This window comes from Pelobates fuscus, chromosome 5, assembly GCF_036172605.1.
Source record: "Pelobates fuscus isolate aPelFus1 chromosome 5, aPelFus1.pri, whole genome shotgun sequence".
Taxonomy (NCBI): Eukaryota; Metazoa; Chordata; class Amphibia; order Anura; family Pelobatidae; genus Pelobates; species Pelobates fuscus.
This window is the reverse complement of record NC_086321.1, coordinates 329,422,300-329,434,823: the sequence shown is the minus strand read 5'-3', so window position 1 is coordinate 329,434,823 and position 12,524 is coordinate 329,422,300. Positions and strand designations below refer to the sequence as shown.

Genomic DNA, 12,524 nt, shown 5'->3' with positions numbered 1-12,524 from the left:
ATTATAAATCACAAGAAAAGTCAAGGTGTTTATCAATGTCTTCATAATAGCCACTATTGCTACATTTTACTTAATATTTGCTACACCATTATGTTTCTTAAATACTCCATGATTTGTTAGGGCAAGGGTCTTTGTACAGCGCCAAGACACCAATGTCATGTTTTTCACAAGATTGGTGGAGATTGTATTAATTGGTATCGTACCCTTATCCCAGGCAGAAAATCATGCAATGCAAATAGTTTTCTCTAATAGTTCTTATAAATGATTTACACACAAAAAAAAGGAAATGTTGTATCCCATTTCCCCCCAAAGAGATCATATATAGTAATATATAAAATAATCACGAAAAATATGAGTGAAAAATGATATGATTGTGTATATTTGTAAAATGTTCAGAAAAGTCTCTTAAGCATTAGGACCCTTTAACATGCAATCAAAATAAAAACTCTCTCTCTCCTGAACAGCTTAGGGTAAAGTAAGGGAAAATATGTCATATTGATGAATATTTTTATATTGGTGCTTGAAATCGCACTATTCTGTTCTATAGAGAGAGAGACAGAGAGAGAATCTGATCAAAACCTATGTGACCTGTAACAATCTGTTTAAACCACAAACATGCTTTCTACATTGCTCTCACAGAACAGAATAGTGCTATTTCAAGCATCAATATAGAAATATTCATCAATATGACTTATTTTCCCTTACTTTATCGAAAGCTGATCATGCACTTTGTACAATATCCAGTCAAAATAGACAAATTAAAAGCCCCATTGAAGATAAGATAGGCTTAACCTGTGCTGCGAACTTATGTGATTGTAAATAAATTGGGATTAAGATCTTTTGAACTCTATTATTTTCCTTTCATTGCATTTTATTCTATTGCACATTCTCCAGGGGAATTTTCAAGTATTGTATAGAATGTCTGATCTCACACTTTAGCCGCACCATACTCATTTGCATAGTTTGCACAGCATTCTGTGAGCGTCACTGTAACACTATATTTCCGAAATGATGTGCATGTGTCTTTTAAAAAAAAAAAATCTTATATTTGCCTTATAATGTGTTCAGTTAACTTGGAAATGTAAGCAAAATATTTGATGTCTCGAACCATCGTTCTGACGCCAGGATTGAACTGAACTGTAAAATGCTCATATTTTAAAGTATATTTCTAGATTGACTGACAGACAAGCTGTCACATATGTTCTCTCCGTTGATGGATTAAGTCGTAGTATTCTGCGAAGAGATTCTTTGCCTGTCAGTGATTTAATGGTACTGACATGTGTAACAGGTTTTACGGTTGTCCTGTCTTTTATGTTGCCCTTTTTGTTGGTGAGTTTTTTTTTTTTTTTGTTAACCATTGCATGATGGCTGTTGAACATTAACTTGCTGTTGGTAGGGAAGTTGCCAAACCTCTGAGGAGTGAGTGATCTATATTTCGCTGCTCAGTGATAAGGACAAGGGCTGTGTCCCGGAGCTTAAGTGACAAAGCAAGTGGCAGGTCCTGGCAGAAGAGCAAGACGCCAGGCTGTGTGAGTGACACAGGCCGTCTGACACCTCTCGGGAGGCGGACGGCAGACAGGGGGGGGGGAGACTGGCATCAACTGAGAGTCCCCTGCTGCAAGATAACAGCCACGTATCTGTCATTCAACCATAGGAAGTGTATGAGAGGAGGGAGAGAGACATAGCGAAAAGAGAGTGGGGATATAAGTGAAAGAAAAAGGAAAAAATAAAAATAAAGAGCAAGACAAGAAACATGCATCTGTCAAGGATAATGGGGTATGAAGGAAGTGCGACAGGGAGCCTTGATACAGGGATGTTGAGACTCAGGTAAATTGAGATTACAGAAGCAGGGAGAGAGGATTATAGCACAGGTAGTGGAGGATTGAGAAAAGCTTGCAGAAAAAGAGAGAACGGGAGAGAATTAATTAAAAAGGATGGGAAAATAAAAACTACAATGACTGTGAGATAGATGGGAGAAAAGAGAACGTAAAATAGAAAGAAAACCACAACACACAATGAGAGAATATATTTGAAATATCATGGCTTAATATATACCTTATTTACTCAAATCTAATACGCAACTTTTTTGGAAAATTAAGTTTCCAAAATTTAAATGCCCATTGGATTTGATGGCGTATTACATTCAGGGCATAATTATACATTTCCCCCCAAATTTCATTCCAGCAAATTCATACAGGCGTATTTACACAGGCAAAATTCGTTCCTGAAAGAGAGCTTATGAAAGAATAGACTTAAAAGGACACTATAGTCACCTGAACAACTTCAGCTTAATAAGGTTGTTCAGGTGAGAACTATAGCTCCTGCAGCCTTTCTCAGGGCAACACTGTGCACAGCATCCTTTGATACAGTATCTCCCCCCTCTGCATGCAGACACTGAACTTTCTTCATAGAGATTCACTGATTCAATTAATCTCTATGAGGAGATGCTGATTGGCCAGGGCTGTGTTTGAATCATGCTGGCTCTGCCCCTGATCTGCCTCTTTGTCAGTCTCAGCCAATCTTACGGGGAAGCATTGTGATTGGATCAGACTACCACATGTCAGCAGACTGATTGTTTTTCGGAGTCTAACAGCATGCAGATTTACAGCTTCAGGCTTGAATACAGTAAGATTTTTACTATATTTATGGAGGCATGAGGAGCCCAGGGGGGTTAGATGGTTGTGTTAACACTATAGGGTCAGGAATACATGTTTGTGTTCCTGACCCTATAGTGATCCTTTAACATGTAACACTAAAATTCAAATACCATCAATGTTACTATGGTATATGGCAATAAACATTTTCATTGTAGCACAATGTTGTATATTACATTCGCCAGCAAAACAATTTTTAGCTTCCAGGTTTCAAAAATTGAGGTGCGCATTAGATTCGAGTAAATACGGTATATCTGTGTTACAATGAAGTATGAACAGAATGTAACTGATGCAGTTACCATTTAAAACAGTATCAATGTAAATGTTTAAATATATGCAGAGTTTATATTATATTAGGAATGTGGTAATGGTGGTGTTTTGTACTATGCCAACATCGAACCATGTTCTTCTACTTGCAGACCCAGTGCATGGGCCCCAGAATGTAGAGCTGGTCGACATCCGTGCCCGCCAACTGACCCTGCAGTGGGAGCCGTTTGGTTATTCAGTCACTCGGTGCCACAGCTACAACCTGACCCTGCACTACAGCTTCCGGCTAGGGGAGGAACGAGTGGAGGCTGAGGAGCTGATTTTGACCTCCAGCCATTACACGCTACGTGGCCTTAGGCCCCATACAGCTGTTTACTTGCGCCTTGCTCTCTGCAACCCTGAGGGCAGAAAAGAAAGTGGAGAGATTGTGGTGCACACAGAGGAAGATGGTGAGAGACAAAGGCACCCCAAAACTGGGTGGAAACCATTCAGTTCTGAGTTTACATTAAATGGTGGATTGCTCATCCTTTGAAAGACATAATCCTTGATAATTTAGTGTTTAACACTGGAATGACATAGCCACAACCCAGGTGGTGGAAATATGCGATACATGTTGTAGTTAAAGTACAGGCTTCTCAATATCCAAACAATGGATGTAAATCAGAGCCATAGAAACCTGGTACATCATTTTAATTCTACAAATAACAATGAGACATTTTAGCAGTGAAAAACCTCAATAGACCTGATAGGTCTAATAATATGAGAAAGATATGAGACAAGGTGGTGTAACTACAGACTTTTAGTCCTAGCTTTGTTCCTCCAGTAATTTTTGGTAAGGCTTACAACATGCTACAGATACCATGGAGTGATCCATTTCAGGAGTAAGCTGAAGGTCTTCTGTGTTTTAGACATTATATGCCATTGTGTTGTGCTGCATAATGTTTTACGATTCTGGTATTTTTATTGTATTATCTATTGAAAGATGTGTATTCCTCTTACAGTACCTGCACCTGTCCCTCTAGAGTCTATTCAAGGTGGGCCTTTTGAAGAGAAGATTTACTTACAGTGGAAAGCTCCAAATGAGACAAATGGGGTCATCTCCATGTATGAGGTACCAGGCATTCAATATACACATTTAACATGAAATGCTAAAATCATGTACACACATTACATATACGGTACATTGCCGGCTAACCTTATTAAACATAAACTGCCATCCATCCTGTACACACATTCAGTCTGAATCACCTCATAGCCAATGTTTAAACACTTTAATTCACACAGGAGAAACCAAAATGTATAAAAAAACAGACTATGAATGTAGAATTGTGCTCACACATGTGGTATTTTAAATATTTACTCTCCCCACGCACCATGGGCACATTATAGCATTGAACGCTGAATATGGCACACACTTAATGAAAATCACCATATGTGCACAAAGTCGGTGCTGCCAAACATTTTTATACACACGCAATGAGAATAATAAAGGGTATTTTAGAAAATCCTGAACTATGAATAATGAAGACATATAGGTCTAGGCCAGCAAGTACACAAGCAGTGCATATCCCAGCAATGTTTGCACACATACACTACTACCCAATGCTTATGCCTATCTCCCCCTCAGATCTCCTATAAGGCAGTGGGCTCTCTTGATCCCAGTGCAGATCTATCCAATCAAAAGGGACGGATCTTCAAGCTGCGCAATGAAACTCACCATCTCTTTGTGGGACTCTATCCTGGATCTACCTACTCCTTCACCATCAGAGCCAGCACAAGCAAGGGATTTGGACCCCCTGTGACTGCCCGCATTGCCACCAAAATATCAGGTGCCTTTGAAAACTATACTAAGAAGGCATACGTGTTTGTTTTTATCATCTCCCCAGTATTCTGCTTTGAGTTATCTCTCATACACACACTCCATCAGTAATCTTTCGTGAGTCACTGTTTGCTCAGATTTCTCACACTTTTTCTATAACAGCTCCTTCCATGATCGATTCTGAAGCAGAGGTTCCTCTTAATGAAACAGAAACCACCATCACGGTTTGGCTGAAACCAGCACAGTCCCGAGGTGCCCCTGTGAGGTAATTTTCAGTAATCCTTCAATCCACGTCAAGTAATATGTCTATGCTGTATCTATTTGAGTGATAAACCCACAAGAGAGAGAGGGGCTAACTGTAAGGATTTTTTTTTTTAAAAAAACATCTGGATGTGTCCACCATGCACCAAATGCCCAGCTAGTTTCTCCTTATTCCCCCGCCATGGTGGTGACATGGCTCAGAACCAAACCCTGAACTCACAGACTATAGTGCAATTATCTTAAATCCCAAACTCTATTCTCAGCTTTATATCAGGGAGTCTTACCCCATCTCAGGCGACCTTGTCTTAGAAAGCTAAAGGCACATCTTCATCATTCTCTCCTGTTCTTGATTTCTTTGATCTACTCGCTTCTCACTTCCCTCGTAAGCTCTCTGTCTTCTGTCACCTTTGGCAGTGTGTACCAGCTGGTGGTGAAAGAAGAACGGGCCCAGAGGTCAGGGCGGGCAGCAGATGGCAGTGGGTGCTTCCCTGTGCCAGTGGGTTACCGGAATGCCTCAGCACTGGAATCTGCTCATTACTTTGCAGCAGAACTGAAGCCAGCACAGTTGGCTGTCACACAACCCTTTACAGTTGGAGACAACAAGACCTACAATGGATACTGGAATGCTCCTCTTTCGCCAGTGAAGAGCTATAGCATATACTTCCAGGCACTCAGTACTGCCAACGGGGTATTTATTACAGATTTCTCATACACAAATAAACTGATTCCAATAGACACAGAGGGCACACGAAGGGCAGACTGACTAACATACACACCTATGGACAAGCAAAGAACAGACTAATTCACATTCAGACAAGTGCACACACAAAGGACAGACTGATTTAGATATACACTGAAGGACACACGAAAAAACAGACTGATGTAGATACACACAGAGGGACCAAAAAGGACAGACAGGGACACATGAAGAGCAGACAAACTCAGATGGATGACATAGACAGATAAACAAGGAGAGAAGACTGGCTACACAGACACCTACACACCGAGCACACAGATACACAAAGAGAGCAGATTGACCATATAGACACCTATACAGAATGAGAGCAAACTGCTGAGAAATACAGATACTAACACACAAACAGAGCAGCCTGGTTCACAGGGACATTGATACACAAAGAAAGCAAACAGTTTTACACAGACACCAATACTGACTGATGCACAAAGAGAAGAATGGATCAGAAAGACAGACATGAATACAAACACACAAAGCAAATTCACTCACAAAGACACCAATACAGCAGACTCATTCACACAGACATATACACACAAATAGACTGAGTCAGAAACACAGACACTGGCATACAGCCAACTGAGTCAGACACCATTGTGTTACTGTCTCCTCTTTTTTTTTCACAGGAGACAAAGATCAGCTGTGTCCGCCTAGCATCCAAAGGTAAATAAATCACTTCTGCGTAATGATAAATATAAATAGAAAGCGTGGCAGGGAAAGCAGTTATACATGGAGCTATGACATCAGATAAAGCAGACGAGGACGGACAAAAATAAAACAGGACCTCCAAACAATGAGAGAACAAACCACTATCTCAATGAGCCAGTGGAAACACCAGAACAATCATTTGAAAAGCACACATATTGTACACCAGTTTAACTTGGCATGTGTATTATTTTCACTATTTCCTGGCCTGAGGTTGCCTGGCAAACAATTCTAAGGGTTTACTGCCCCTTGGGAGCTGAAGTACAAAGGTTGGGCATGTTAAAGAAGGCATGGCTAATAGTGTCATGTACATAACTAGCACATTTAACTTGAATGGCAGACCATTTCGCACCAGAGTTACACAGTACATCAAAATGCATTGCTCATCGTGGTTTGGTGCTTAGTACAATTACAGCAGACTTCAGTTCCATCTATATGTACAATGTTACCATGTGGAGAGGGAATGAGTGAAAGATAGAAGAGGACAGATAGTTAAATCGGTGGAGATGAGTGTGATTTGAGTTGCACTCAATTCTTAGCACATCACTGCAGGCAAATCCAGGCAAATCCAGTGAAGGTCCTTAACCTGTCATTAGGGAGCATCTTTTAGGCTATGATCAGAATAAACAATCTTGAACATTTAAAGTAAGATTTGTTTTGTCTTCGTATGACTTAACCCCCTTCCCTCACAACACAATTTAAACACAGGTTAGATTTACTTTTACAATGGAAAGCAATGCATTAAAAATGTAACCTGTTAAAGGGACACTTTAGTCAGCTGAACAACTTTAGCTTAATGAAGCAGTTTTGGTGTATAGAACATGCCCCTGCAGCCTCACTGCTCAATCCTCTGCCATTTAGGAGTTAAATCCCTTTGTTTATGAACCCTAGTCACACCTCCCTGCATGTGACTTGCACAGCCTTCCATAAACACTTCCTGTAAAGAGAGCCCTATTTAGGCTTTCTATATTGCAAGTTCTGTTTAATTAAGATTTTCTTATCCCCTGCTATGTTAATAGCTTGCTAGACCCTGCAAGAGCCTCCTGTATGTGATTACAGTTCAATTTAGAGATTGAGATACAATTATTAAAGGTAAATTACATCTGTTTGAAAGTGAAACCAGTTTTTTTTTTTTCCATGCAGGCTCTGTCGATCTAGGGCTAGGGCTGCATAAACAGAAACAAAGTGATTTAACTCCTAAATGACAGTGAATTGAGCAGTGAAATTGCAGGGGAATGATCTATACACTAAAACTGCTTTATTTAGCTAAAGTAATTTAGGTGACTATAGTGTTCCTTTAAGTCTCACTGACCTGCATTTTTGCTCCAGAGTCATTCTTCACCTGGCAGAGCCCCAAACACTCTCATGCATTCAAAAGAAATATTTAACTGACCCAGGTAATTATCATATATATTACAAGTGCAGTCATGTCTTCTATCAGGACAAATGTTGTGTGGTTCCTACACAGTAACTCCCAGTAGGATCTAAGAGAACATGTGTACTGGTGTGTGGTACAGGCAAAAAATCAATGTTGAGTAGGGTCAGGCAGGCATGACATACAGGTTATTTTTTAGAGAGCACATGTTAGGATTAGCAGTTGAAGTTATTCCAGTCTTTCTCTGCATCTTGTACATGAAACCGCTGCTAGAGATTCTCTTGGACTAGTCAGTATGAATTAGACACATACGGAACCTCCATCATATCACATACCTTGCCATTAAAGGGTCAAGGTTCTAGAATCCTAAGTGACGGTCAAGACTGAAATGCCTTTTTTTCCTCCATACTGACGATTTGGAATTAAGGTTCTGCACAGCATTATACATCGTTACATTTGCATAAAGTATGATATTTTAGAAATGTGTGTAGCAACTGCAGGACATTCAGTAATGGAGATTGACAATGACACTCTTCCCAAACTGTATGTCTGCCTACACATGTCTCTGTACTCCTGTATCCCTCTCAATTGCCTTAGGATGGACACTTAAAGATGGCTGCTATTGCAACCCTTTCCTTCCCTCCTCACTTTGTTTTCCTCTCCTGCATGCCTTCCGACGGGATCCCTCCCTTTTGCTTCTTAGCGGTAACTGCCGACCTTCTTCCCGCCACCCGCCACCCCCCAAGCCAGCCAGTAACAGGTGACTATGTGTTCTATAAAGAGAGAATGTTTTACACTCACCTATTTACTAAACTGGGAATAGTCCAAAAAACGATCTACTAGCGACTTTGTCCAGCTCAGCTCTGCATTAACAATTGCAATTCACAAGTGAATTCCTGATTAGTCCGTTTTTAGCGAATAGCTCCGCTTATTTTAAAAGGCATATGAAACCAATTTGAGCCACATTTACACAGTTAGTGAGGATAGAGTTGCTACAAAACACAAACAAGTTGGCTAAAGGCTTACAATGTAGGGGGTGTATTTTATATTAAAAGGTCTTAAAACGTTTGTTAAATACTCCATGCTTGACAATTTGAAGGTCCAAGACCCTACACAATCTCAAAGTGAATAAATAAATATCACCTGCTTGCTGAGTGTATCTGCTTCCCAACTATACAGATCTTATTTTCATTGTATTGGAATTTGTGTCTTACACTGGTACTTATTCACCTGCTGAATTCATCATTTGAATACAGTATGTTCTGCCCCTTCAGGTTCCCATTAATTTTGTATATGAGTAATTGTATCCTCTTTTCTATCTGAGATCATAGTTGCATGTGGTAAGATATGGGCTACCGGGTCATATTCTCATAGGAATGCATAATCTCGCACATCTCTTGTGTTAAAGGAGCCTCTACGCAGAACACCAACACTGTGGAGCCTGAGAAACCATCTGACAGCACAGTGCAGACCGCTGGGGTTATTGCCGGAATGCTAATGTTCATTATTATCCTCCTTGGAGCCATGATGACTATCAAAAGAAGGTTAGAAGTTACGGGAAATACTGCAGATTCTTTTGTAATCTTTAGTAAGCATAGATTTAGCCGTTAAATGTTTTATAGAGCAATGTGTTGCTATAATTCTCATAAATTCATGTTTATTGTTATTTTCATCTCCCATTATTCCCAGTCTTAATCCCATTTTGTTACTATGTCCCCCAGTCTTCGTTCATCCTGTTCTCTCTTCCTGGTCCAGAATCTACTAGCCGTCTGCCATTAATCATATCTCCCTGTTCTCCATTCCTATTATCTTCCACTTGCTAACTGCCTCCCATTCATCTTAGCCCTGAGTCATCTTTCAATGCCCCCAACTCTTCTTGTCACTTGTACGCCAATTGTCTCAAATTCATATCTCCAATAATATTTTCCTGTATCCTTCTTCTTCTTCTTTTTTTTTTTTCCCAGTCCTTTTATCGCCCACTCTTTATATTTACTTGAATCGAATGCGCACCTCTTTTGGAAAAGAAGGTTTTGCAAATTTAAATTGCGCATTAGATTCGATGGCGCATTACATTCGGGGCACAATTCAAAATTTTCGGATGAATTCACACAGGCAAATTAAATCTGGTGAATTCAAACAGGTGAATTCGAACAGGCAAATTTCATTTCTGAAAGAGGGCTTAAGAAAGAATAGACTTAACATGTAACACTAAAATTGAAATACCATCAATGTTACTATCGTATATGGCAATAAACATTTTCATTGTAGCACAGTGTTGTATATTAGTATCATCTTGTATAAATGCACATTACATTCGCCAGCAAAAAAAGATTTCAGCTTCCAGGTTTCAAAAATTGAGGTGTGCATTAGATTACAGTAAATACGATATTTCCTGTTCTCTTCTTGTCCAAGGTTTCCTACCTCCCATTCACTCTTCCTAGTCACACGTTTTCGTATCTCATCTTCTCTCACCCAGTCCTCTAGTCTTTCTGTCCACAGTTGGAGCTCCATATTCTCTCCTGGTCCCCAGTCGTCTTATCTGCATTTTGAAATAAAGCTCTCTCATTATTCTGGCTCACTCTTGCACACCCACTGTTTAAGTGTAGTTTCAGCCCTTTTCTCTTGAGGTTTAGTGTACTCAAATTCTTTTGTCTAATCAACTGCAAAAGCACTCTCTCTCTCTCTCATTCCAAGTCCCAGGCTCAAATTTTTCTCTAAATAATGCCAAACCTTCTGCATTCCCTCTAATGAACTCACAACCTGATTTCTCCAAGACCACATTCCCATTTGCCCCCCCCCCCCACCCCCCCCCTTTCTACCCTCAGGGTGCGTTATTATAAGTTTATGTAGTTTCTCCATTTTCAGAACATGTACACACGAGCTGTGTATTGTGCCGAGTTAAACATCTGCTATGTGCTTGAATCATTTGTAAGGTGCCATGCTGACTGCAATCTAATTTTCTTTAGAAAACTCCGTAGGGATTGGCTTACTTTTGACTGCCAGGGGCATGCAATGCATGTATTGATCAAAATGTACACATCTGAGTTTATTCGTATCGTACTTCTATATGTTGATGCCTGCTAAACCTGTAGGAAAAATTGTATACACTGATGTATTTATAGGGCATATTTATCAAGAATCGAACACCAATGTTCTGGCACAATATGATTATGCTATGCAGCTCCTCGGTCTATATGTCATACTTCCCTCGTATGAAAATGTGTTCTGAATGTAACTAGTCTAAGCGCTCTCAGCACTTTGGAGAGAAGAATGCTGGGCAATTAGTTGAGCAGCTAACTATATAAAACGATAGTCTACAATATGAAAATTTTATTGAAGTTATTTCTCGTGCTCCGCACAGATTAAGATAGCATTACAGGAATACTGACGAGTTTGTATACAATCATGGCCAACATTTTTATTATTACTGAAAATAGGATTTCATGCAATATAGCCTTGCTGTATTTTACTGTGTAATCAACGCACATACATTAACAATTCTTTTTAGTTGATTTCCGGGCCTACCCTTGCTATGTGGGGCAGCAATCATTAGCTTTCTTTGGTGAGAAGCGCCACTTACCTGCTAAGGCTATGCATAATTGGAAGGAAGTCTGAATGAATGCCAGGGTATATATATTTATATGCCCAGAGCTTGGGTGTGGTGTCAGGATTCACGAATACACGTTAGCTCTGGATTATCTACACCATTTGTGGTCCAGAATGAATTTACGATAGCCAGCCTCACTGAGCAAGGGTAAGCCAGGTAATGCACTGAAAGGAGGTATTTACTTATATATAAATATTAAATATCACAAAATAATATACCGAAAGGCTGCAATACATGTAAACATATTGTTTTAACCATTTATGAAAATGATGACCATTTCTCTTTAAGAGGAAGATAAAAATTTAGGTTTTCGTGTACTGCTGAGATATGGATGTGTCTTGAATTGTACTTTTTGGCAGCAGACAGGTAACTTTGATTAAACCGCTCTCGGTTTATGCACTGCTGAACAGGAGTTGCTCTTCTGCAGCAAGTCTGTAAGTGCGATAACAGCAAAACAGATTGGTCAAATATTCGCAACCCTAAACCTGCCCACAGAGGATGTTCAAAGGAGTATGTGTAACGTGACTGGATCTTTTGTAGATTAAGCAGACGTTTGACGTGGACAGAATGGTCACTGTTTCTAGATGAACAAGGAGCTGTGATATGAAAGTGTTTAAATTTGTTTTTTTTTTGTAGGTGAAGCAAGAAGTTTATACTTGATTAAAAAGTACATTCTAGATGAAACAATGATCAGATATATGATTTGGACAATGCCTTAGTAAAGTCCAGACATTTTATATCTGGCGGGTGTACTAACTATTTCTAGATTCTTGATGTGGATGTCATTATCACAGCAGGATGCTGATATATGAGCTAAAAAAATTACCAACCAAGAGGGTAAATTACAATCCAGCATCAGTAACCAATTCTCTGGATTTCAGCCACAATTGCACAACAGTTTTCAAATTGAATACAATCAACATATCAAGGTTAATTTTCCTGTTGGTAATGCAAAAACATATTTATATTCACTTCATGTATTGCTTTTACTAGTCTTATAAAATCTGGCATTTGCCGGGAAGTTTTCTTTAATATGTTTACACTTTTGATGCAAATCCCCGTGTGTGTCATTCTTTGCATACATA

At 39.5% G+C, this 12,524-nt stretch overlaps 1 protein-coding gene across 13 annotated transcripts in view; it reads left to right on the top strand.

Moving 5' to 3' along the window:
- The window catches only part of PTPRT (protein tyrosine phosphatase receptor type T), a 262,100-nt gene that overhangs the window by 190,003 nt on the left and 59,573 nt on the right, over nucleotides 1–12,524 (top strand). For 9 of the 13 annotated variants that reach the window (XM_063455671.1, XM_063455669.1, XM_063455672.1 and 6 more), the window contains exons 8-15: nucleotides 3,074–3,370; nucleotides 3,923–4,032; nucleotides 4,549–4,750; nucleotides 4,903–5,005; nucleotides 5,416–5,689; nucleotides 6,379–6,415; nucleotides 8,536–8,592; nucleotides 9,241–9,376. In XM_063455671.1, the coding sequence (XP_063311741.1) occupies nucleotides 3,074–3,370; nucleotides 3,923–4,032; nucleotides 4,549–4,750; nucleotides 4,903–5,005; nucleotides 5,416–5,689; nucleotides 6,379–6,415; nucleotides 8,536–8,592; nucleotides 9,241–9,376 (1,216 nt within the window). The remainder of the gene's footprint in view (nucleotides 1–3,073; nucleotides 3,371–3,922; nucleotides 4,033–4,548; nucleotides 4,751–4,902; nucleotides 5,006–5,415; nucleotides 5,690–6,378; nucleotides 6,416–8,535; nucleotides 8,593–9,240; nucleotides 9,377–12,524) is intronic. The other 4 variants (XM_063455680.1, XM_063455679.1, XM_063455673.1 and 1 more) reach the window with 1 other exon arrangement.